General features: G+C 37.8%; 1 protein-coding gene across 23 annotated transcripts in view; it reads right to left on the minus strand.

Annotated features, from left to right (window-relative positions):
* Positions 1-27,821, minus strand: part of ESRRG (estrogen related receptor gamma) — a 395,543-nt gene that overhangs the window by 85,869 nt on the left and 281,853 nt on the right. For all 23 annotated transcript variants that reach the window (XM_071578851.1, XM_071578763.1, XM_071578716.1 and 20 more), the window contains one exon: positions 26,480-26,596. In XM_071578851.1, coding sequence (XP_071434952.1) covers positions 26,480-26,596 — 117 coding nt within the window. The remainder of the gene's footprint in view (positions 1-26,479; positions 26,597-27,821) is intronic.

The following is a 27,821-nucleotide window of genomic DNA, read 5'->3' on the forward strand; positions in this document are numbered from 1 at the left end:
CTGTGAGGGGAAAAAAGGCCTTGAGAGTTTGTTCTAAAAATGGTCTAAAAAGTCAATTATGTCTTTTGCTGCATCCTTGAATGACTTGCAAAATTTGATTTACACTGGGTCTTGTGTTTACTGGGAAGCTTATCCAGGTTCTGAGAAAGGAAGCACAAAGGGACTGCGGCATCTTTAAAGAAACTGTCAATCTAATAAATAAAACCTTCAGGTAAACATAAATTAAAAACAAAACCTAAATGCATGTATATTAATTTTTAAACATTTGTACAAATTGCTATAAATTGGCATAGTATCAGCTGGAAGATCAAAAGTATGAACTCTACCCCAAGCTGCAAATTAACATAGTGGGTGAAAATCTGATTTGGAGAATACTTGCAAGAATTGATTAATTCCTCTATTCTTGTTTTTCTTTTAAGGAATAAATACAGTTTACAACACAACAATATTGTTGGAGTTTGACCATATCCATTTCCAGTAACTTTGGGGTTAACAAGTTCTTTTTCACAGCAGCCAAGAATTTACAGCATTTATCGTTCTCCTAAGGTTTTAAGGTGGGCAGTTTAGCTATCTACAAAGCAGTCAAAGATCTGATCTAGAGGCTCTTTATATTTTCTGTTGACCATTGATCTTTGGGCAGGATAACTCTACCCTCCAGGGAATTAAGTTAGAAACAGCTTTATTTACAAAGAATGAAGATGCATACAAAATCTTTCAAGTGAAAATCTTAGGGGGAAAAAAGATACGGTACAATGGCAAGTATTTATACTTAAGGCTCATAGAGCACATGCTGTATACACATTTTGTCCTCAGTCACAACGTAAACCACAACTTCTTCCATCACATTTGCATACATTCTCTGCTTAGCATATAGTTCTTAAACTGGTAGCAGCAATAAATTTGCTAATAAATATAGCCAGCAGTGAAGGTGCATGCCACAAAGCTACTGCAGATAATCTGCCATGTGCAGAAAAACCCAGCTAGTGGCTGGCACCATATTTGGCAAATTATATACACTAATCCTTCCTTATCGTGATGACCCTTGTAGCCTGTGTAGGCTTCAAGGCCTGTCAACACCCTATTGTTACCGATTTATAAAAAGGAAGACTCAGCCCATGTGCCACACTCTATCCTCCTAACCTTGCCTATTAAAGGCAGGGTCTCTGCAGCCATCTGACACAGAGAGGGGGAGCAGTCATGTATATAGTTTACATAGGCAGCAAAACAGCACTTCACCCTAAGCAGAGCCCTGCAAGGCCCCAGGTCACCAGGTCTATTATGTCAGGAGTGTGTCAGAGGCGTCTGCAATAGCTTTTGCCTACAGCTGTGCTGGGCAGTTGTACACGCTCTCGGTAAGAAGTGCAGCTATGGCATGTCAGCAGCAATAGCATATGCAGCAAAAACCCTCTACAGCAGTGGGCTCAGAAATAAAGCCACAACACAACAAAGCAAGAGCAGTGTTTCCACTTACTACATTATTCTTCTTGCTATTAACTATCTAGGGGAACTGCTTACTTTGAATTCAGTATTCAGGCTAAATACTACATTACCCATTACTATGAGGTACCAGCTGAGCTGCTTCACTCACTGCTTGAGAGGAAGAGATACTTCCCAGGCTGCAGTGAGGGGGGAGCACAACAAAACACCCATCAATACCAGTTACTCCAGCAACTTCTTTACACTAGAATCTGCAGTCTGTGGGCCAGGGATTGTCACAGAGTGCTAAATTCCATCCATGGGACTTGAAAGAAACGGCAACAAATGCTTCTCTACTGTTTGTACACGGGACTGTATTAGAAAATGATCTGTTGATTTGCAGCAAGATATCCTATTGTAATGAGAACCACAGCCCAAGATTGCCAACTGGCCCATGTTTAGAGGCAATTTCTGGCTTTTTATGTGTTCTATTCAGCTCCAGTTTTCGTAAAGGCTGTTCTAGTTTTATAGGCTGTCGCAAACCACAGAGCTGATCTCATTCCACTCTTCTTCCTTCCCTCATCTCTTTGCTTCTGATGTAGATTCTGTACCAGTCACAGGGGATGTAGGGTAGGTTTTCACCTTTGACTGTAAGCATGATAGGAGGGGAGAGAGGGGTGGCAGAAACATTATTAACTTTAAAATATTTCCTGTTCCTCAAGATGAGAATAAATTGCCCCTATATGACTATGTGGTATAGAGATAAACTGTTCTCCACCCTCTACTACCTCAGGGTTTTCCTTCCACCTCCCTAAATAAAACTCTATGCTGCTTCCCATGAATAACATTTTTTAATAATTTAAAATATGTTCAGTTTGTTGGGGTTTCTTTTTTCCCCCCTTGCTGCTTATTATGTTTTTCACTGGCTCCTTCAGATTCTGCACCCAACCCGTATCTATTGTTTCATTAATGAGGCCAGCTAAGAGTCATATATTTCTATTTAGCTTCCCGGGCAACAAAATGGAAGCACGTGTGTGGGTAATGCTAACACAACCAAAGGCCTCCCAGGAATAGCGCGAGAACACAGTGCCTTTGATTTATAAATAGATATCACTATTTATAATGCATAAACAAAATGTTTCATGATTTGTAACACTAAGCCCAGGCAGTTATATTGTTAAAAAAAAACAAACAACAAAACCAACCCAAATGCCTACTGTCTACAGAAATAGAAACACTTATTTACCCAAGCATCATGAGGGCATGGGGGCTGATACTATATGAACTCCTGCCAATTAAACGAGGTACTTGCTAATTGCTGTCCCATATCTTCAAGGACCAAAGGGGCAGAACAGTGCCATGTGAGGCAACATGGTATCATGTAACACAGCTGAACCCAATCCAGGTTAGATTTAATGCTCAGAAATGATCACATACTGTATTACTCATGTCCAGCAGCAACATTTTGATAACAAGAATGCTAAGCTCCTGGTCATAACCACAGCCAGCACTTGTTGCTACTGAAAGATTAATGCTATCTCTGTATTTTTGTAACCCTCATATATGGCCAAAATTAGACTGTAAAAAGTCCAGGGGTCTGGGTGTGAAATTGTTTTTAGCAGCAGTCTGCAGACGCGCTGCTTGGGCAAACCATCTGAATGGGGCCTGTTCAGCACAGTGTAACCACCCGTCGTAAGCAGCGGCATTGTTAGCACCTTGTGCATCACTGCAGAAACATTTCAGGAGAGGATAAGTCAGTTTCTTAACTTCTACTGGGCATGGTGAAGCCTTACTAGTAAAAATTATGCAGATGAGTGAAAGGAGAAAACTGAATACAAGGAGATAATGTTCAATTAGAATATAAGGGTTTGGTTCTTATATATTTTAAATGCAATCAATGCTATTTGAGTCCTGAGTTCTCTAACTAGTGTTTTCTACTCCTACTGAAACATTTGTATTTGCCACTTATTTTGGTAAGTGTACTGCTAGCTTACTGCTCATTCCTTCTGGCTGTGGAATGAATAGAGACACATTGATTTCATTTCCAGTTCTCACATTGGTGGGGTAACCTATGCTTTCATATGCTAAATTCAGTAAAAACAAACAAAACAAAAATTCAAAGATAGCTCTGTGTGAAAGTGCCACTGCTCATACTTGAACAAAACTGCAGAGCAATTAAAATTAATCAAAAGAAAAATGTGGGGAAATTTCTCTCTTATCTATCAAGTCCAGTCACAGAAGTCTCACGATTTCAGCAGCTGTTCAATGAGTTATGGATCAAGCCTAATTTATAACTAAATTTGCATAGTAAATCAATACCACTGGTTAATAGCATTGATAACTTACTATTGTGATTTTAATATTAAAATTCATATTGTTCAAACATGGTGCAAAAGTCAATCTACATATTGTTTTGCATCACAAAATAACTGAAGCACGGTCACTGTTGTACATGAGACAACAGCCATTAACATCTGACAGACAAGTCATGGTATTAAAAGAATAATTTAAGAAAAAGATGACCTACTACTTTTCTCTTTTTATTTAGCCCATTATATAATGTACAGTACAGTAAAATTGACTTTGCATTTAAAGTGAGGCTAAAATTAAGCATCAATGAAATTAAGCCTCAGGGTTTTCTTTATCAGTATACATTGACAATAGAATAGGTGAAGTGCTCACAGAAACATCTTCAGACACACTCATGGAGACTTATTTCTGCAAAAGAGTCTTCTAAGCGCAGGACTCACAAATATGTTGCACAGGGTATCTTATTTGCCACATGTATTTGATTTTTAATTCCTCTTTCATCACTTGCACATAACTATTAATATGCAAACAAAGACTTACCTTGAAATGCTTATTTTGAACACCTCTCTTTTACCACAGATTATCCCTTTGAGAGCAAATTGGCTTCTCTTTAAGACTTACTTCTTCAATGTGGTCTATTAGTTTCACAATTTAAAATTAACTTCTTTCTTCTAACAAGATAATCCTGAGAAGGACTTTCAAGCACTGAAAAGCTAATAAACCATATGCAACCACACACATAAACCCACAAAACAGTATTCCAGAACTCAGTGAGTGATGGCACAGTTTTACAAAACATTTTTCCAAATAAGGCAGCTTCATTTTGTTAGTACAATCCCATCAGAACATTCAGTCTCACCATCTTTTCAAGGTTTTTATTTTCCTCTTTTTAACAGTGTTCCTATCTGGTTTTATTGGGGTTTTTATCTACTGGTTAAAACTGTACTTCCACAAAATTTTGTATTCCTTAAAAAATACATCCTCTCTGAGAACTGAACAGAAATGTCTCAGGAACATTGGTCTAATTAGTTGCATGGAGACATCCTAAACAAGTTCAGAACCTGTACTCCTATAAATCAAAATTGCCTTAACACATGGCTTTTTTTTTCATTGCCTGTCACTGCTTTGTTCATTTTTGATGCTCTCTGCAAGGTGAATGAGCCCCCTCCCTCTCCCTACCTTGTTAACTTCAACAGAAGTTATTTTGTGAGCCCTTGTAAACAAATGATGCCACACTGTCTTTTCTGTACTCCAGTGAATACCTTGCTGCTACTACTGGTGTAGAATTGTGCTTAAGATTCCATGTTGTCCTTTACATGCTGTAGCAAACATACACTTGCAAAGAGCTTAATCTGTCCTACATTACCTGTTGTGACTCAATTCGCAACTTTGTTCTGCAGACTGAGGAGAAGACACAAAATAATTTCACTCAGATTCATCTGTCCTTTCCCAAGCCTGGGTGTAACAAAGCCATCTGCTACCTACTTTATCACACAGTAGACAACGGGTAAAACACCAAGGTTCAGCAATAAACACTTCACACTAATAGCATGAAAGTGACTAACTGGTTATTGTCCTGTTGTTCCTTAGACAAAGAACTCTCTCCAATCTTCCCTCAATACAGGCAAAATGTTCCTTTTCCCCAACAGAGACGAAAAAGAGAGATGAGGAAGAGGCCTTTATGTCCTTTCCACACTCACAAAACCAATGCTTTACTTAGAGCTGAAGCCTACTACAGCCAATGATCTTCATCGCTATCTTCAACCTGTCCCCCCCCTTAAACCCAGCAGAACTTTCCACTCATGGATCTGTGTGCACCAAAACTGCCGGACAGAGAAAGGATCAAACTGAGATTAAAATTACTTTCCTTCTGACATGCCGAGCATGAACACCTTCTGTACTTCAGTAACATGAGACAAGACCACGGGCATTCAGTTTCTGAATAACACAAATGTCCTTGGAAAAAGAGAGAAGGCAAGAAGGAATATTTCAAAGAAAAGAGTTAAGGCTCCTGTACTAATTTTTGTCAAATGAGGAAAAAGAGGAAACAGTAGTTAAAGAGAGATTACTCATAGACTGTGCCAACCAGTGTGCACCAAGATGACACTTTTTTTTAAAAGCACTTGGACAATCCTCCTTCACAACTCCTGGCTCATTTGGAGATCCAGTCCCAACATGACCTCAAAAGGTTCTCAGTATCTGGTCAACGTAGGGAACAAGAAGAAGAGAGGCATTAACTAAAGACTGCATTACACAAAGACCTTTATGGACTGTAATACACGGGCTCACGATGATGCATTGGTTCAAGCAAACAGAAGCAGAACAGCTTTACAGTTTTAAGGAAAAAAAATTATTATTATCAGCCATTCTGACCAAAACTGATATTTCAGAGAAAACTGATATTCATTCTATACATATTGTACTGATTTAAAATAAATGTGTATGTCAAAACTCATCAGAAATAAAGAAAAAAAATTATCTGCTGATGGACAAAATTGATACTTTAGAAGAAAGAGAGAAGAAGAGGGTAGAGAAGAGACACCTTGTAATGCAAAAAGTTCAGGCTATTATTTTCACACAGTGCATGCATGATTACAAATGTTAACACTTGTTATTTTTGGTAGAAACAGCAAATCTCAAAGTATTTCACAAATCAATCATACATTAAAAAAGACAACAAGAACAAAGAGAAATCCAGCAGATAACTTACAGTGATGTTGTGCAGTAGCACAGAATGGGAATTAACACGAATACTTTACATCCTCTAAATTAGAATTTGACTTAAGAATCCTTTCTAGACAAAGAAAAAACTTCAGACTGCACTGTCATAATACACCAAAACACTGGGGGGCAGATAGAGATGAGAATGGGAAGCTTCTAATTGTTACAAGTTCCTATTTAGAAGAAAAAGAAACTATTATCTCCACATTTTTTCCTGTGGGAAGCCAATCTGTTGTAATTTGAAGAATGCAGTTTCAGATACACAGAAATATTCAGAAGATACTATGGGAATGGATGACTTTTAAATTACTTTATCAAAGTTCCTACAATTCTTTTTTCAAAGAAGGCAAAGCAATCAATATTAAGCAAATAAAGCTCACCTGCATCTATATAAAGCATTCTATTAAACACAAAGCTGAGGGTGAGATATCGCAATGGTAAATGCCCGAGGCTTTCATCTCTGGAGACCTGTGTTCAAAGCCTTGCTTAGACAACAAAGAAGCCCATTTACAGGTGTCAGCAAGCCAAATTTGATTAGCTCTTTCCATGAAATACTGACTGTAACTTTCCTTGTGTTTGCAAGGTATGTAACTTTAGCACTAAACATCTTTCCCGTATGTGTTCCCATCAAACAGCCACTTCATCCTGGCATTTGGCCCCTCCTTTTCACAGGAGGCCTAAAACAGAATAAGCAGACTTTAAGTCATGCCTGATATCCACTTGCAGTGAAAACAGAATGAACTGTGTTCCTGGAGCCTTGTCAGCCATCTTCATCAATCTACTCGCTAATATGATTGTCATCATGTTCCTGCAGAAGGGGGTATTAATGTAAGGATCATTTACATACCAAAGGTGGTGATTTCACACACACAATATACATGTTCATAATAACTCAGTTTATCCAGGAAACAACGAGTAACAAGTTCTGGAAAATAACCACTACACATAGATGTCTGCTGCTGCCAAAACCAGTTTCAAATAGCTTAATATTTTAGGGAGACTCAGCTGATCAAACACCTCAGTGAAAATCCTAATTGTATGCAAATACCCGTGCAGTGTTTGGACTTTTCATATAGTGCGCAGTTTAAATACGTTATTGTTTTAGACTTGTTTCAGAAGACAATAAATTAGACTCATCCTTCTTTTTGTTTCAATTGTTCTCCCTTTTTCTTCTAAACAAAGACATGTCAAAGTCTAAAACTGGAGTTTGCATCTCCTTCTTTACAGGATGCAACCTGAAGGTTTCAGTAAAGTTTGTAATTTGACTTTGCTGTAGATGGAGAGGAATAAAAAAAGGCACTAATTAAAAATGCAGCAAGATACAGTAACACTAACAATTCATTCTGTGTACAGATCATGACTTCAGAATGTTGCAGAAACTTTAAAAAAACCCAGTGGACTGTTATCCACCTTTCACAACATTCACCAATTCCAAATCATAAAAAAAAACCCTGACTGACTTATTACATAATTTTATAGAACATGATCTGCGTTTAAGCCTGAACTTCCCATGATTCTAGAAAAACTTCTGTCTTTCCTAACAAGGCTTATATTGATACCCAGGATGGAAGTGATAGCATAGTTAGAAATGCTCATCTTGCTATTTTCCAATATCTAATGGGCTTTCAAATTCTATTTTAAAGGTACAAGAGATTTGAAACAAATGACACAAACTTCAGGATGATGATGAGCTTGTTTTCCATTTTTTCATTTACCTTTCCTAGAAAGATTTTTGTTGTCTAAAATTTTCAAATCACTTTTTCTAGACAGAGATTAATCCTCATTTTCTGGCTTACAGAAAAACAGAGAACCTCAAAGAAAGATTGCAACATGAATCCATGAATGACCATAAAGGTGGTTGATTTTCTGGAACTACACATTGCAAAACTACTACCATTGCATTTTTCTGCTGTTTTGTCTGAGTTCTGCCACTTCGATACTTAATTCGTTTCTTAAAATATCAGACTTAACTCAAGTTTTTACATTTCTATTCTGCTCCATCTAGTGGATTATCAATTTTTGCAGTGAATGCTACAACAATAGTATTCTAATATACCATGCTGGGTTAGCTATTAGGACAAGGGACCATGTTCAAATGATTATTTTTTTGGCTTTAGATGAAACAAATTAAGTCACATTCCTGGGTACCTGGATAAGACTTTAGGATTCTGGCAGCATGTTCATGCAACATAAATGGGAAAATGGTGTCATTTAATTATATCACTGAAATGAGACTAAGTAAGGGACAAGCTTTGATTATAAGGGACAGGTGGCAAAATTTCTCCTGGTGCTTGCACAATTTACTAGGTCAGTCCTGGGGAAAAAGAATATTCCATACCTGTGTTGCTTTGCTAAAACATCAATATCCTTCAGGCTTCATAGCCTAGATTTCAGAGTTTTCTTCCTCACTTGGTGATAGGTAAAATGAAGTTACACACTTGATAAGCTGCTTTGTTTGCATGATACAAATAATTTTATTCAATCAACGTCTCTTCAGTACACATACTTTTGGGGTGGGTTTTTTCAGTTCAGTGTTGTTTATAAGACTCTCTTTAATGACTGCTGTTCAGGACTTCTGCTAACTTTTCAGAGGGATATTTAAGGTAATGACAGTTTGATTCATGAGAAGAAAAATTAGGTAATTAGTCCATCCTTGTGTGTAGCTCATTTCAAATCAGTGCAGCTTTTAATAGTAAGAATAGTTGTTGTCTTTTCAAAAGCAAATATAAAAATACTTAGCCAACAAAACCCCCCATATCAATGAATTAATAATACCTATTCATACGTGGAATCATTGGAACTAATGATTACAAGACAATGCTATGTAGGTGTCTGGTAGGCTGGGTATGGGATGTGTGTTCTGTGAAGCAATTTACAGCATAAGAAAGAAATACTGATTTACTCTCCCAAACCATATAAAGTTACTATGTTATGCTTGGTTTCAACTAAGAATCTAGCTGAAAAAGTATTAAGAAAGAGCCTATCACCAAAAAAAACCTAAAAGTCAATTGAAACATTAAACCCAAAGTTTTTCAATTGTGGGAGTTTCTTAATACTTATTGTTCATTTCTAGTTTGTTTTTTTCTCTCTATCGTGATAGGCAGATCCAATAGTTAGTTTTAACTGGATAAGACTAACTGCAGATTGATTTGCTTTTCAGGACTTTACTGTAATAGTATGCAGCTATATAGCACTTTCCATCAAAGAATCTTGAAGTGTTCCATAAATAATAATTCAATAAGCCTCACAACATGCAGGTGAGATAGCTCCATATTATTGTATCTATTATATTTTTGCTGGAGGCATACTAAGTAGAAGTGACTTGTTCTGGAAGGGAAATTGGTCTTGATTCCATTGTCAGATTTAACCACTAGAATTACTCACTCCCATCTGCCGCAGATCAACAGCAGCTTTGCTGCTGACTGTAGTGGAGCCGTGATTTCATGGAAAGACAAAACTCTTCCTTAATGATTTGCAACTAAACATTACTTTTTAGGTTCAACATCCTGCATTTGTTGATACATCTTCAGTAAGTTTCCTCCTAGAAACAGATGACTGATGTGAACAGAGAAGCAGCAAATATTGTAAAGATTTTCAGTACGCATACAATCGACCTGATATATTATAATAGCTCAGGCAATATGACAATATACTCCTCTGTTCTGTACTGCTGTAATTCATGAGAGTCAAAGTTCTGACTTTGCAAATGGGACTGCAGACTTGATTTTCAGAAGTGACTTCCATTTTTACATTCACAATTTTGCAATCACCATAGAACAGAGATATGCATTAAGGTAATTGATTGTGCTTTGAAATCAAGTAATCAAATGAGCACCAATTAAGCCTGCAAATGTTTGAAGCCATGGAACTACAAAGTAAAATTATTTTTCCTTGTAAGTGTTCAGAAGAATACACTAGGCCAAACCGTGTCTTCTTTCGGGATCAGTCTCGCATGAAGTATTATACAAATGTATTAAAGATTCATATTGTTTGATAAATGAATTTAATAACTGAGGAGTCTACATGTGGTGGTCTTCTACTTCAACATACCACTTTATACTTAACCAATTCCCACAAAAAGAGACAGATCTCCTATGTACCACAATGCCCAGCTTCCTCCATCTGACCCACCAAATGGGAGCTGGAACATGAACAGAGATACAGGCTCCCTGTACAAAACATGCGGAAGACCAGCATCTCAAGACAGAATATAAATGTGTCAACATACACGTATTGCTGCCACATACAGCTGGTTTATACAGTCAATTATAACTTTCAGACTTATGCTTCCAGGCTTCCTGGAAATGCCTTACTCTACTCCAGATTCCTCCTACTCCTATTTCTGCAGGAAGGTAGATCATTATGCCTTTTCTCCAGCAAACTTGGATTTCTTCTCTTAGAAAAGGTAACATCAGTTCCTTCAGGTTTAGAGCTCTTACACAGATTTAACACTCTCCTCTGTCTGAAGGAACAAAAAGGTATCCCAGCTCCCGGGAAAAAGCTCTTAAACTGTTATGGCAAGGCTGGGCGGGGCAGAGGGCAGGGCGGAGGGCAGGGAATCATCCTGGGTGCAGAAACATCATCTTTCCCCTTCCACATCCTGAGGACAGCCTGCCTTGAGGTGCTGAGGTGTGGCAGTGGCATCACCAGTATGTTACAGAAGAAAAAGCCACTGTGGACACTGTGTTTCACACCAGTCTGTTGAGGTGTGATGGTGTGCCCTGAGAATGCCTGCCAGATCACGCTCCCAGGGCACTCAGGGGAACATCTCTCATTCCACAGTTAAGCAGAAGGTAACTAGGAAGCTGTTCAGACCTGTCAAAACACAGTCATTGCACAGGTGTATGCCCCTGTAGGTGGCTACAGAAATTTTAAGGGCACTAGAGAAGCTACAGTGCCATGAACTCCAGCACCTCAGAAATTCCATAGCTAAAAGATGAGTAGGATATCCCAAGACTGTCCAGATAAATTCCACCCATCTCCTCACTTCACATACCTAGAGTATATTGGTGGAATAATTTCAAATTGGATTATCATTATGCAAAGTCCCTGAACTTCAGGTTATCATTCCAGACTAATATTAAAACAAAACAACCCCCCCAAACCCCAACCTCACTATTTTTAATGTCCAAGAAAAGACAAAATAAATTTTTAAGATTGACTACTCACCCTGACTCTGTTAATACCTACTACTGCAGAAAAGGTTTGGTGCTTTACTAATTCCAATGAAACTACCAGGAAAATCCCATCCCATAATAAGTGTTGGCAGCACTGCATCCTGAAATTGTAAACTCCTGAGGCACAAACCTGTCTATAAAACTCTTGGACATCTAAGGTGCTATAAAAATAATAATGCATTCAGCTTTATGCAATTTTCAGCTAAAATCAGTCAATCCCTCTTCTCGGTCCTCCCTCCTCCACACAGTTACCACAGAAATTTTGTTCTGGTGGGGTAATACATATTTTTAATGCTAAATTTCAACAGGAACCATTTTTTATGGTCTACTAATAAACCCTTGAAAACAGGGATTTATAATGGAAACAGTGACGGACCCTTAACTACAGTGTATGCAACTATAATAAAAAGAATTAATGTAGTCAATTTGTACTACTGTTCTCAGAACAAAAAAAACCTCTATTTCAATTGCAATCCTTTCAACAGCTGATTGGCAAGCCTGTCCATTTCTAGTCTTCAGTGTTGTCAGTTGTCTTCAACATGATAATGAGCCTGTCACCATATTCAAATAGCCCTGTGACAGCATGTTTTGTGAGCATGACGTCCACTGCAAAGGGTCTGTCAAAAAGCACCTTTCAGAAAATGAAAAGAGAATGCTTTTCTGATGATAAATCTAATTTCTTCATGGCTAAAAGACCGAGATTTTTCATCTGATTTTGTCAGTGTTGTGTTGCATTTGTGTCTGCAGATAATCCTGCGTTGTGATGCATAAAATTTTAAAGTTATCTGTAAAGACAAAGTGAGAAATAATAATCTTTGTTGAGTTCACTGGAGGTTTTGCATAAAACTGCAGTACTGCTGGCTTTCCATCAAATTAAAACTGGAAGGGGGAGGGAATGGCACTGGAGGTTAGCTTGCTACCAGAAGCAAATAATGCTCACAGTAAAGATCTCAAAGTCTACACACTTCATTCATTAGGGTCTTCACTCTTTCCCAAATAGCTTATTAAAATCTCCCTTGTTCTGTGTGGTCCTAGTTAAGTATGACCAGGTTGTATGAAATTCTCTGGCTTTCAGATCAAGGGGTGAGAATGTAGATATGGGCAGAGGTCCCAAGTACTGTTACAACTGAAGTGTGTATTACATGCACTATGTATTCCATGTTCAGCTGCCACCAGTGGTACTCATCAGCTGGGAAAATTTTCACCAAGAGAAAAATTTAAATTATTTTGGTAGCACAGATTCCTCTGCATGTGTGTAAGCATCTTCTAATAGTATCAAGGGGAAATATAAGGTGCAACAAAAGGGAGTGATTAATTTCCCCTGCTGACAAAAGCTGGCCTTAATTTGACTTCACCTTTTAGGATTCTTTTCAGCAGTATCTGATAGAGGAGTCCACATGTAAAAGGAAGTGTTAAAAAGATAAATCTAAAACCCCAAACCAACAAGCAATAAACCTTTCTCTCTTTCAGTCATTGGGTGAAAATGGGGTGGACATGTCTGGAATTTGAAGTCCTGGGATGAATAACACATTAACCTCAGAGCAGAAGTTCCACTTCTAGCTGTGCCTCTAACACCATGTGATTTCTACTAAGCAAGTCTCGTTCCCTCTGTCTTAGGTTAAATACTGCAAAATGGGAATATTACTGCCTACATCACAGGAGTTCTCTAAAACTTGAAATAAATGTTTTCAGAAAGGATTGTTGACAAGCTCGTGACACATTCACTGCAGAAAAATCATGTTGCACAAACACAATGTGTTTCAAAATTATTAAACAAGTCTGTTTCCTCAAGTATTTGTGAAAAACAGTGAATCTGTAAAGTTAGGATACCAAACAGGGATTTCCCCTGCTAACTACTGAACAGTGTTACAAATAAGTATTTTGTTATTAGTGCTACCAACCTAGTGTTTTTCAGGCCAGTAAGAACATACGGTTGACAATCCTGTAATAAGGCTACAGTCTAAAGGATGCACCTGCAAGAATCTGGTGGGATTTGTTTGAGGTTAGGGACAGACAGTTACTAAAGGTGTGAAGGTGCAACTTATCTTCATCCACTCGCCACCTTCAACATCTGCCTGTGAAAGGACTTTCTCTGCTTTTAATTCACAAACTTCTTTTTTTCTGTTTACACAGATGAACAAATACTTAGATTTATTATGCCGATAATTCAGGATTAAAAATATTATGAGTGAATATGGAATTTGACCAATACAGGTCTAACAAGCTGAAATAAGACACTTTTTTGGGAAGCAATTTGTTTTTTGTTAGTACGAGACCTTAATATAGTGGTGCTGTATTTTAAATTTGGAATATACAACATGGTATGCTCACACTTGATCATGTAATCCAATATACCTGCAACTGAGTAAAATGCAAAGGTAGATTTTTACACATTTAAGTGAAGGCAACTAGGAATTATGCAGCTTTAGGCAGCACAAATGGACAATCAACATTAAACATGACTGATTTTTAAACTCTTCATTGCTCAGCTGGAGGGAAGTATTACAAGGCCAAAAAGCAGAGCTATGGACAGCTGGCTTTGTGCAGTACCAGTTCTCTGCCTCAATTTTCAAGCCATTCATTTCTTTGGGGGAGAAAAAAAAGGAGAGGAAAAAAAAGCAAATTAAAGAAATCTAAACTAGGCCATACAAAGAAAGCTTGGGTCTCTAGGACTTTCATTGTCTCAGGGAATCGTCACCACCCTGAACCCTCATTAAAGCTGAAGGGATGCAGGAGCAGCATTAAAATGAATGCAAACCATTTGCCGCAATCTTCTGCTCACACCATCTCCAAATGAAGGCAGGCATTGCATAATCCAGGCAGCTAGAGCTCCTGACAGGTGGATGATTTATGCTCATAGTCGGAAGAATCGGAGAGCCTGCAGAGGACACAGCATGAGCAAGGTGGTGGCGAGACAGATGCTCTCAGTGGGCTTGCAGAGGCTGGCAGGCTCCAGCCAGCTCAGGTGCAACTTGAACACTTTAGTACTGAACTCATATTGCCTAGATTCCAGCACAGCAAGATACCATTTACAATATTATGTACAGTAGATATACTATCAAACCTATCTCTGTGCCATTTATCTATTTGTGTACACACACACTCAAAATACATATATTTTTTGTATTTGCAGTTCAAGTGTGTTCATGTACACTTTACATGTACATATTCTCCACCAAAAAAGAAAGGGCAGATTAGGACAAATTCTGCATTGTTACACAGTCACGTAGCATAAGTGAAACCACCAGAGTTGAACAGATGTAAGTGGGGGAAGAATTTGGCTCTGGTTTTCAGAGAACAGGGATAAATCTGGGGTATTGAAAATCCCTTCAGTTTATTAAGAGTGTTTGAATGCTAGGAAAGAAAATGACAGGAGGAAAAATGAAAACATCCATAGGTCCAAATGTACTGGAATATTCTAATCACTTATGCTACGTGTCTGTAAAGCACAGAAAATGCCACAATCGTGTTGTTCTGTAGAAAAAGCACAATATTAGCAAAATATAATGTAAATGACACTCATGTCATCTACTTCAATCTTTCAAGGTAAAGATTTCTCCTGTCAGGGTTATCTATAAATCCTATCCAAAACTGCAACATCATTTCCTACCACGCAATTCAGCTTCCTATTCCAAAAGGAAGTATGCCTAATAGAAATGCGGGTTTGAACTTTCACTCCTGTTCTGCAAGAAAGAAACTGGTCTATTAAAAAAAATAAACAAATGAAATTACACACACATAAACAAGATATTACACCTGTTTGTGTCATGTAACTGTATATTCATTTGTTCTTTAATAGAAAGGGTAAAGCCAGGACTAAATTATCCTACCTTAAGCATATCAACAAAATAATTCACCTGTCTCACACTGGACCCACCACATTTTCCAATCAAACCTGTCACTTAATTATGTGGTTTTCAGGGGCAACCAAAGAGTTAAGGCATTCTAATGTGCTCACTGCAGGTTATCTGGGTTGAATCTGGGACTTTGCTGACTCTCAGCTCCTCTCCACTTTAACAGATGGGGTCAAAGGTGAAACTGCAGACGAGAATTAAAGACACAAACATCCCTTTAAGATAACACATTCAAAGACCTGCAAATTCCCAAGAAGCCACTTTACAGGCACGTGTCATGGGCTATTCCATAAAGGGGGAGGGAACGAGGACTTATTTCAGCACTTAAAAAGGCTGGAAATTAAAGAAAACAAATGGGAACAAAATGGGAAGGACTGCTAGCATTCAGAACACCTTCTGATTGCATGCATCTCCCCAGAGAGGAACACCAATGTTTGAAGCCTTCACACTCTGCATTCAAACGCTTTTTCTAACTTAATCAGCCATGTTAAAGAATACTTTGATAACAAGCATTTTAATCGGAGATGAGCTGAACCATCTTGCCAGGATGGATACTCCCATCAATGCCAGGATGCCCAGAAGGAAGTACAGTCATTCAGCATGACTAGGATTTATGAAACGGTGAGTCAGGTAACAAGAACCTCAAGCAATTAATGAGTCTCTCTCCCACCTGACTCAAAAAAGACTGTCTGGAAGGTATGTGCTTGCAGCAACTATCTTCTCATCAGTATTCTTCTGATACAGTTGTGGCATGGAAGAGGAAAATGAATAGAAAATCATGAAAATGAGAGGAAATAAAAAGAGAAAAGAGAAGGTTCCTATGACATTTTAGTTATTCTGTGGCTTTGTTCTCTGATTACTGCATTCCTTTGCATCTCACACAAGATCAAGCAATGGGGCATGTCACATGCTCCATCAGACAAAAAGTTCAGCAAAGACTATGGCTGTGCACACCACACTCAGAAGTGTTCCAACTTCTCTTTTTGTCTGAAATAGAGTCAGACATTTGTATTTTGCAGTTATGCTCTTGAGGGGCTGTTGAAAGGGAGAAGCCTATTTATTCTCTTTATAATAAGATCATTACTCTTAGAGATTCCCTTCTCAGCCCACTTGTTCACCTGAAAAGAGGAGATAAAAGATGAGGATGATGGTCTTGTATTATTTGTTGATTCGTAGGATCTGCAGGTGCTCAGCATGCAGCAAGTTTCCAACATTCTCCCTTGTCAGTCAAGCAGTTTTGCTGCAAAACATTCACAGTACATCAATAATTCTGCTACTAAGGGCACAGACTGGAGTTAAGCTGATTATAGAATGGTATCACTTAGACTTTCTTATAGAATATATTTTAATTTTTCTAAATTAAGTATTTTAGTAATCAACTGTTCTAATGTGGACTAAAATAAGACCCTATGCAACAAAGTACTACAGAGTGTTGACTTTGGATCTGCTACACTAAAACTGTGAATCAAATTGACTTCTGATCTTTCATCTGATCATCCTGAGACCTAAAACAGATGCTTAAAAAGAGAAAAACAGATAAACGTATTAACTTTGTTGAAACAATAAAGAGCAAAAAGAAAATATTGATATTATTCAGTAAGTGAATATATTTAACATAGCTTGTGTTTGATTTTCTCCAGAATCATTAATCTAATAAAAGCCTATTGAGGCTTAAAATAGAGCTATGTTTTTCATTTATAAAGATTAATAGCTATATTAACTGACTATTATGAGTGCAACAGACTCCCATCATAGTTTCCCATATAAATACCCATAGAAAATAAAGAAAAAGAAGAAAGAAAAAAAAGAAAAGGCTTGTTAGATAAGCCCAATTACTAGAATAGCACGTCAAATTCTGAAAAAAGAACAATTCATTACTGAATCATTTATTTCAGATTTCAGGCTGCTGACTTTCAAACAAAAAAGCCACACTGCAAACTGCAAATGAAGTAATATTCCAGGCTCAGTGAATAGAACTGGCAAAGGCTCACTACTGGCAAAAAACACCCCAGCTTGTAAAAGGGCAATGACTGGTCAGAGAGAAACTGTGGCTTGGTAACACTGAAGTCCCAAAATCCACATTGATTCTAACTCTTTTTTGTAGGACAGAAGAGATTAAGAAGTGTGAAATATTTGAGGGATAGCACTATATGAGGACAGCGGTAACAATTGAAGATGGAAATTTTAGTGCTTCTCAATACGTTCATTGCTTTGACCAGGTGAAGAGGATAAGTGAGTTCCTCAACCTCCAAGCTTTGTGGTGCCAATCTATCGATGGATGAAAATGCTCCTAAATCAGGAACGCGGGTCTTCCGCTTCGAGAGGCACGGTGGCTGTAGGTTTGCAATCTTTTAGGCCGCCTCTCGGAGGCTGGGATGGCTCCCTCCGCACCCAACCCGGCGCAGCCTCCCCAAGGAAGGACCACACTTGAGGCCAGGTGGCAACAGAAGAAGCAAGCTTTATTGGGGTGCCCGGCTTATAAAGGGTTCGGGGAATAGTTCCAGAAAATGGGAGGAGGAAGGGGAAGGGTCAAGCATCCTATTGGTCAAAACATGAGCAAAGGGGAGGAACAGGGAAAGGACCAATAGGGAACAATGAGCCATAAAAGGAGAACTACTGCAATGCACCAAACTGGGGCCAATCAGGGTAGGGTTGGCGGGAAAAATCTAAGGGGGTTCTGAGAAGAACTTGGATAGGGACTCCTATAGGGAAACATTATGGGTAGACCTGATGACCAATGCCATTAACAGGGGAGAAATCAATATATGAAAAGCTCGAGCCCACAGCCTCAGGCTCTCCGATTTCTGCATCTTCGTCGACCCATCATTTGTAGTACTTCTGCCACTTGATAAAGTCCTGGTCTATCCCGACACCAATCCACCCCAAGCAGCAAATGCCTGCTTGTACATCCTGCCACATGGTCTGGTTACCAGCACCTGCTTCGTTTCAGCACTTCACCCCAAATAATTCTATTGTACATCCTGTTGTTTCTATGTTTTTACACAGCAAGTCTTGATGAGGAGATGCAAGTGCTGCCCAAGCAAGGGCTATGTAAAATACAGAAAGGTTGGCTATAGAGTAGTACTGTGAGATGCATATCCATCACCATTAAATGCACCTTCTACCAGAGATGCAACACCTATTCCACTCAAGCAGGGGATGCGCAAACATCTACATAGCAGAAACAGAGAAACATGAAGCACTGTTAATGATACACTTTACAAAATTACCCCTATTTAATATAGGGCAGGGCCCAGGTATAAGAATTCAAGTGCTCTGCAATAAATGGCAGTGCCACATTGATGCATGTGTTTATGGGTGGTAGAGACCAAGAATGAAAGACAGCTAATGTCTGGGAGTTCATGGGAAAAGGTCCTGTACCATACACAGTCCTACATCCTTCAGACTTGTTTCTACCTACCTTTATCACTTATACTGCTGTGACTGTACTTTTAGTGCATAAGCAAATGTTCACAGGAGCTAAATCCAATGAATATCCTTAAAAGATAAAATAATTGCTAGAAAATTAGGAAAATATTGATTCCTTATTTTAGGATCAAAAGAAGATATGTGACAAATGAAGATGTTCAGTTAACCACCTCAAATTATGTTGAGAAAATATTAGTACAAAGTGATTAATTTTTAATAGTATTTCAATTTAAGTAGACTCATGAATCTGCAGAACCTACTCCTTCCAGTTCTGAAGAAGTAATAGGTAAGGTATTTGCACTAAGAAAAACACTGCAAAATTTAGTCTTTCAAACTCACTATTTTCAGTAACTAAAATACAAAATAACTATAGGCAGGAAGCACTCTTTGCTTACCTGACCCCGCAAAAAAGTGCTGTCACTGGGATTTTCACCAGTGACCATGGTGGGAGCAGACTCAAGCTGCAGAAGAGTAAGCCAGCAAACAGCTTTGACCTCGCATTTCCAAGTTGCTAACATAAACTCCACACTTACAGATCTGTGTAAAGCCAAGACATGTAAAAAGTTCTCAAACATATAAATGATTGCTTTCTGTACATTCACTTCTTACCGCCTCTTTTATCAAAGTGGATGGAGTACTTGTATAAAGGCACAACTGTAAAACAAAATAGTATCTAGAGAGAGAAAAATTTTGTTTGAAGACCAAGACCAGTGAATTGCTGGGACTTCTGTGTTTTCTTCCAAAAAAATACTCAGAGACAGAACATTAACAAAGTGGCACAATATTGCAACACAAACACCATGAAAACATCTCAGGAGGCCAACAGTTGGTCTGAGCAGTAGGTGCTTCAGGTGATTTCTAAACTCAGAAAGAATATCTACATCTCCAATAGCTGCGCTTTTTGGAGCATTATTCTAATGGATGAATAGAAATGCTAGTTGCTTGAGGTCACTAATAAACACTCACCTGCAGCTAAATAGTTCGTCCTTATCAGTAATAGAGTGGATAGTCATGATCCGTGTTTTAGGGCAGACAAATTGGGCTGTCAGTTCTAATGGGTGAACTGGGCTATCAGGTCACCTTTTGGTTAGGAGGAAAGAGGCTTACTTATGAACACCAACAACACTTAGAGATTAGTTTCTATTGTTTCCAAGGAGATTTAACAGATTCCAGTATATATTAAATGAATCACACACTGAATGAAAGAGAGGGAGTGGAAGGGGAAAAGAAGGAAATAGAAGAGAAGGAAAGGGGAAAAATGAAAGGCAGAAAGAAGAAAGGGAAAGGGGTAGAAGAGGAAGGAGAGCAAGAAAAAGGGAAGGAGGAAGGGAAGAGGAAAAGAAACACTTCCAATAGCTGCGCAAGACACCGAACTCCCTCATAGTACATTGAAATATAGAAAAGAGCTGATATTTGGAACAGACTTCAACAGACAATATACCATGTTATCTCTTAATGTTATAACACTGAAGCTTTGTTTAATATCCTGCATTAATAGAGGAGCTCCTTAAGTGTAATATTACAATAGAGAGCATAAGAAATATCACTGAGGTCAATGCTGCTCTATTAACTGTCATCCTGTACAGAAATATTTTCTTTGAATACCATTAATGCTTTCTCCTCTTCTTTGTTCTAATTTCTGAAGGCAGCAGAAACTAAAACTTCCTCCACAATAATTTCTGCTTTCTTCTTAGCAGAGTAATAGTATTAGACTTGTGAGAGAAATTTACCTTGGCAATGTCTTATGCACAGGTCTTTTCAAAAGAGATGTTGTTAGAAGGAATCCTATTAAGCAGGCTTTTTCACTAGCCTCAAAACATAGGTGATAACACATTTTTAGTCATAAAGAAGATTGCTTAGTTTTATTTATTATTTTGAGAGAGAATCCATTAATCTGCTCCTCTTCGTATCACGCATCTCTTTACGTAAGAGTAAACTCAAGCTGACTGTTCTCCTTGCTGTAAAGGATTCATTTTCACAGATTGCCAAAACCAGAAAGGATCAATATGATAATTTAATCCGATCTGCTGCTTAACACAAGCCAAAGATGTTTATACAGTAATCTTTGCATAATAAACTCAGTAATTTGTGCTTTAAAATACATACACTTTTTTTAAAAAATGTATTCTTGTGTTTGATTTAATAAAATCTCTCAAAGTGTGAAGCAGAATATTTTTGAGAACCCCAATTTTAGCATGTTAAGAAAGAGTTTAACTAATGTGTAATAATCTTCTGGTTCATTCCATGACCATCTAAAACGTTCAAGCATTTTTAGAACTGTCAGTAATTCCTTTTATTCAGATCACGACTGAAGGAAAAAACTTTAAAGTACAGAATTTCCTTACAAAGGCACATTGTAACTACTGCCTTGCCACTGTCCCAGGAATGCTGTGGACACTGTGAGGGACTGTATGAAAGCTTTTTAAAACAACCCAAGCAAACCAAAGAATGACAAGTGTTAAGGGCTACTCAGCAAGAAGTGCAAGTCCAACGTGCTGACTGCACTGCTGTGATAGGAAGGGTTACACTGAAGCCGGCAGTGCCAGATGAGGAGCTCACAGAGTTTCTATTCATCCTTAGAGCCAGAACAAAGGCTAACATAAGAGCAACAGTAAAGGCTCACAGACACAAAAAGGTATACTGCTGATTCCTCCATAGCATAGACTGCTAAACCTGCCAAATGATCAGCACTCCAATGCAGCTCCAAGAGACTCCATTAGTACTTGGGGAGGATCTGGCCTCTCATTTGTAAATCTGGACTAATTAAGCTGAAATTCTGTTACTCTGCCTATTCCAATTGGGTACAAAGTGACTAATAATTTGTAAAGGTCACTCATTCATAAGGAAAATACAATCATACTTACATGAACCCAAATTTTCTGCCATTTTAATATGGTATACTTTATCTTTTCATATAAACTTTGATTTGTTTCCATATGTCACCTACTTATGAACTAGAATTTCTAAAATAACACACAACGCAGATCTCCCACTGCACACAATCAGTAAAAATAAAATTATGAAAACATCCAGATATCAGAAATGAGAGGCATATGGGAGATGTTTTGGTGTCAACAATCCTGTAAGAAGCATGAACAAGCATTGCACAGAACTGTGAGAGCTAAAGCAGGATAAAATATTTCAGATGGTCTAAAGGCTGAGTTAGGACCTCTTGAAAAATAGTTATATGAATGCTACATCTGAAACAAAACATAATTTTATTTTGGAATAATTACTTCACTGGAATTATTTCACATGGGCAGCTCTTCTAAGCAAGATCTTTTATATAATAAACTCAGAATAATACCTTGTACCACACACACATGCTAGTAAGCCATCCCATAAATGGTATTAAAAGCCATATAGTACTAATGTAAGACTAGAAGTAGAATTCAACCAGATCAACTTGCAATAAAAAGAATAAAAAAGTCAAATAACTACTCATGATTTCCTGTATCAACTTACACAGTTTTACATTCAATTTTCCTTCTTAGAAAAGAAAAAACAACCCATTTTCCTCAATCCAACTGGTTGTATAAAAAGAGAAATAACTAAAACACCCAACCTTGCTCATGAACACGGATTTAACTCTAACACCTGAAGCAAACTAATCACCAGCTTCTAAAGAGTTTGAAAGGCCAAACTGATCATAAACCAACAGAACTGAAAACTATGGAATGCCCTATAAGTGTTCATTTTTAAAAAGGCAAATTCTGCTTTGTGTCTCCCTGCACCCTTTTAGCAATTGCAATATTATTTCAAGAATTCTCTAGGGATACATTTAAAAAGTTTCTCCCTAAACTACACAAAAATCTTTAATGTTGTTTCATCTGTTCTCACAAATCTGAGAGAATTTGTAAATGCAGTCAGAGAAACCGTATTTTGGGAGAACCAACTGTGACTCTTGAATATCCGATTTTTCATAATACTGAGACACAAAATTAAAAAGAGAAAAAATGTTAAATTTCTTCCTTGAGTGAAATGTATTCTGCTATGCTGCTACTAACAACTACCTAGAAAAGTAAATGAAAATTTGACACCCTCGTATTTGTCACGTGTTTAAAAGCTAATCAGCATCTGCTGAATGCTTCAGTATAAAGTATGACACATACTCAAAAATAACATTCATACACCCAGACATGTCTTTAAGTAACAGTCCATGGGCAAAACCAAAATGACATGCTCCTTTGGATCAGTTGATACCAACTTTCTTGTGATAGTCAATAGCAGATTGAAACAGCACCCAGGACCTCAGCTGACCCCTTGAGCTCAGCCCAGTGTGGCATTACTTTACCATTCCTTCTCTGGCTTCTGGTCCACTACTTGAAAGTTATTAAGAATCTTGATCTGGGGTGTTGCTGGCTCTGACTCATCAACATGCTTGAGAGCTTATACAGAAAACCCCCACTCCACCCTGTATTATGTGTGACCAGAAATCCAATTCCCTGCCAGGATTTGATACCAAAACACAACCTCAAAATCCTAACAACACTAGGTCTCTCACAGAAACACTGGACACTGGATAATACAGCATTATCTTGCCACAATAGATGACTGAACATGCAGATGTCATAAGGGATGTCGCTCTATACATTTGCTATAAGTGGCTTGCCCTAGAAGCTAAACTAAAACTCAGAATCTTTTTCCAAGCACTATGATTTCTAAAATGAAATTGATACAATTCATAAAATGACAGTCCATTAAATTCCTTCAAAATGTGAAGGGAAGAACTGTGTCTGATAAAAGTTTTGCTTGAAATTACACTTAAAAAATATTTGTTACAGAACATTTCTAGAAGAACATTCCCCACAAACAGGGTAAGATTTCTGGAGGAGATGTACCCTGGCAGATGTGTAGTTCTTATAAAGAATGTGATGCTCCTCTCAAAGCTGCTTAAACTTGATTTTATTTCAGGTCTGCAACTAAATTTTTTTTGTAAATAGATTTAGGCTGTCAATTTCCAGGCATGCTGTGCCATCAGCATGTAGGGACTGCTGTGACAAACGTGGAGGCTGCAGCAGCAAATTTTATTATAAACTGGTAATTGAATTGAACAGGTTTACATTTGAATAGATTTACTACTGCATGATCTCTGACATGCTGCATGGGACTGAAATCCTTGTCCATACATAAAGAAACATCTAAGATACATAAAGAATTATTTCAGCTTATTTTATGTCCATGCTAATCAATAAATTTATACCGCATGAAAGAAGTCAGTATATCATCTTTCTTCATTCTGTACACAAAGGATGTGGTCAAAGCCAAAAAAGTCATCTCCAGACTTTCCCATAGCTAAAAACAACACCTGTCTCCAAAGCTACCTCCCAGCAAGAACAAAAGAAAAAAAAATCTTTGTTACAGGTACAATCCTGCAAATGCAATATGAATCAGTATGGTTTCAAAAGTAAAACAAGTAAAACATGGGAAAGAAAATAAAATGTCCTTATAGGTTCTTGTAGGTTGTCTTATTATGTAGTAGATAAGCAACATCTGAAAAGATAAGCTAATTCTCCCCTAAATTAACAGGCTCAGTAATTAAAAGTAAGTAGAAATTTCACTGTGTTTTGACAGAAAACCCTCACATAACATGAATGGAAAACAAAGATGTACCCAAGAGTGAGGCTAATAAAGAAAATTTTTTTTCAAGGCAACTAGTTATTTTGTCATTGTAGACTATTCAGGAAAAAGAATGCACTTTAATTGCAGAAAATTTATGAGATTCTGATTAAGAAAACTTGTGGGATTAATTTGAATCCATGGAGAATGAGCATTCATACAAAAAAGGTCTGACTCACAACATACATCTGAATTATCTAAATTATCTCAGTTAACAGAATTTTACGCAGAAACAGTAAATTCGCGCACAATTTTGGTAATTAAGTTAATTACTCATTAATACCAGAGAAGCTTAACTTCTTCATGCAGTCCCAGAAGCTGCACACAGCCTAGACTTTTAAATATACCTATGTTAATGGATTTGAAATGGTGCCCTCAAAATTCAAAAGGACTGTATCAATGTACCTGCAGGTACTCTTGGTAGCACTGTTTCGTTTCCAAACAAGTTGCTCAGCATATCTGTACAGGACATTAGTAGTGATATGGAGTCTTAACTTACAAAAAAAAAGATGTTAAGAAGCACAGTCCCTTTGAAAAAGTGCCATACCCAGTCATCCCTTTCTTTCTTGAGTTTATCTAAGCATCATAATTTCCCTTTTAGCAACTGCTCCTAGTGGTCAGTTTTCTGAGGATTTTGGCAAGTAAGAACTCTGCCATCACCACTGGAATAGAGGGTCAAATCCTGCCATTCTTACTGAGGCAAAATCTCCGTTGAATCTGACAGGAGTTTTGCTCAAGTAAGACTAAGGACAGCAGGATTTGGCTCACAGGATCATAGCATCTGCCAAAGCAGTTGCACAGAACAAGGTTTATTCTTAGTAAGTATAATCCAATAAGAATATGTCTGTAGGTGCGTGATAGGCCTAATTTGTGCATCATCTCTGCACTGGTCTATGTTGTTCTTGGATTTTACCCTGATAGCTGCATACTTAAACCTGTTTTAAATTAACATCAAATGATGTGCAAAAACCAGCCAGCTACTAAAGCTGAGCTTTCAAGCACTGACAAAGCAAAATTGCATAGGACTATTTTTAAAGTGGTTGCTTAACACAACGTACTCTCCACTGGATCCAATATTTAGAGAACACTACATAGATTTATTTCAAATGTTTATCTAGTTCAGAAGTCCATGATATCTTTCTTGGTGGTAACAGTGGTCTACAATAATAGCACATACAACACATGCACATAAAAATGCTTTTTTGCATATACACTAACAGCAATACAAGTGGACAGCAGGCATTCAAGATATAAGCAATCATCTTTTTGGTAACATAGATAAATCAGGTTCCAGGTGAGATAGCACCATTTCTTGAAAGCATTTTCTTATGTTTACTTGTTATTCAATATTTTCAAAATGTAATTGATGAATTAAAACATGCAACTCATACTTACAGTGAGGGAGAGGGGTTTTCACATGCTTTAAGGAAAAAGAAAAGGCTGGATGGATTCTCCTCTTCTGCATGCCATTATTTGCTCCAGTGTAGTTACAGTAACTTCAGTACACGTACTCAATATTTATACTTGTTTAATTGAGAAGTAACCTTTTCGTTTGTCCTGATATAATGAAGACTGAGGGAAAACAGGGAGAAGGCAGAATGTGTGTTTTGGTTTTCTGCCAGAACTGGGACAGACAGTGGATAAGGATGGAGGAAAGAAATCTTCGAGAACTCTGTTGATTATTCTAATACTCACCAACCGAAGGAGACTGAATGCTGGGGTACATTTTGTTGTACAACACAAGATTAGAAATATTCTAGAGATTATGAACTTTATGTGCATAAAGCATGACTCATTAACTTCAAAGCAGACTATCACAAGGAGCAAGCATACATGAAAACTGCCTTCACAATAACTTACTAGAACACTCACCAGTCTCCCTTGCTTTCCTGATTGCCCTAAAGTTGTTGCATGTGTTTGCAGAGAGATACATACTGACTTGATCAATCTTACCTTCTTTCAGCATGCCAACTTTTAGACACTTCATGAAGCGGCAGGCTTGGCAGGACTTGCGTCTGCGCTTTGTGATTTCACATTCATTTGTTGCTGGGCAGCTGTATTCTATGTTACCTGCAAGGAAAGTACGGGAAAAGAGGTGTTCAGAGTCACTAACTCAATGCATACGAGAAGTACTCATAAAATTCCTGTTGTGTTTCATTTTGGAATACATCGAGAGTAAACAGTGCTACAGAGAAGAAACACCTTTCATGTAAAAATGAACAGCTGAGTTAAAAGATGAGGGGTTTTACTTTTTTTTTAATCTAGGCATCTATATAAAAGAAATACATATAAAACCACAATTAATGTCGGCTTGTGTCTGACTCCATACATGGTCCTAACAAAATCCTTCACATAGGTTATTCCCATTGGTGGAAGAACTTTTGCCATTTATTTTCTGTACCAAGCCACGTGCTTAGCTCCTTTTCCGAGAGCTCTTCATTTTCCTTTTTGGTCAATTTCATTAGTCTTTCTTTGCCTAGAGTACAAAAAGAGGACTGCTATGCTTTACTGCACAATCAACTGTAACAGGTACAACAGAATTTCACCCTTCTGCTTTCACTACAGCAGGCACGGTGTATCAGGCAGGACTTGCCAGCATTGCTAGCACCACATCTAGCATGTTCTACAGCTGCCAGGTCAGATCTCTCTTCCAGAACATCTCCCATTCTCTATAATTTAGACCAAGGTTTTGTACTGAGAGGCATCAGGAATAGGATCATTCTTGCCAAGCTGTTACAATAACAAAAACTGGAAGAGATGCTTGCCTCTGTGTTTCTCTCTCCAAACTCTCTTTAAGGCCTACAACAAGCCAGGTCCTTAAATGTGAGCCCTCCTGGGCAAAACAGTCTCTTCTCTCTTTCTTTTTTTTTTTTTTTTGGTTACTGCTTAGTACATATTATTTTGCCTCGAAACTAAGAAAATATAAGCCTGTTAATGAATGAATAAAATATATATGATTAATTTTAAGGTTTTTTTAAATCACATCTTTGGGTATCCAAGTCCAAATGGGAGAACATCTGTTCTCTTTTGCCCTAGTACCACTGCACGTTTCATAAAACTGCTTAGCTCAGCTTACTCATCTGCCCAGCCATGCATCCTATTGCCCATGACTACATTCGCTATGACAGACTTCGCAGCAGTCACAAGTTTCACCAGGAAACTGACTTTTAAATAAAGTATCTTCCCCATCAGGCTGTCACATCTTGCCTTAAAGGTATTTCTTTATTTTCTAACCCTTTCCCCCTGTGATTAAGTGCATTAGTATCTTAATGAAAATGCATTCTGTTTATTGCCC

The sequence above is a fragment of the Pithys albifrons genome, chromosome 2 (assembly GCF_047495875.1).
Source record: "Pithys albifrons albifrons isolate INPA30051 chromosome 2, PitAlb_v1, whole genome shotgun sequence".
In the NCBI taxonomy this organism is placed as follows: Eukaryota; Metazoa; Chordata; class Aves; order Passeriformes; family Thamnophilidae; genus Pithys; species Pithys albifrons.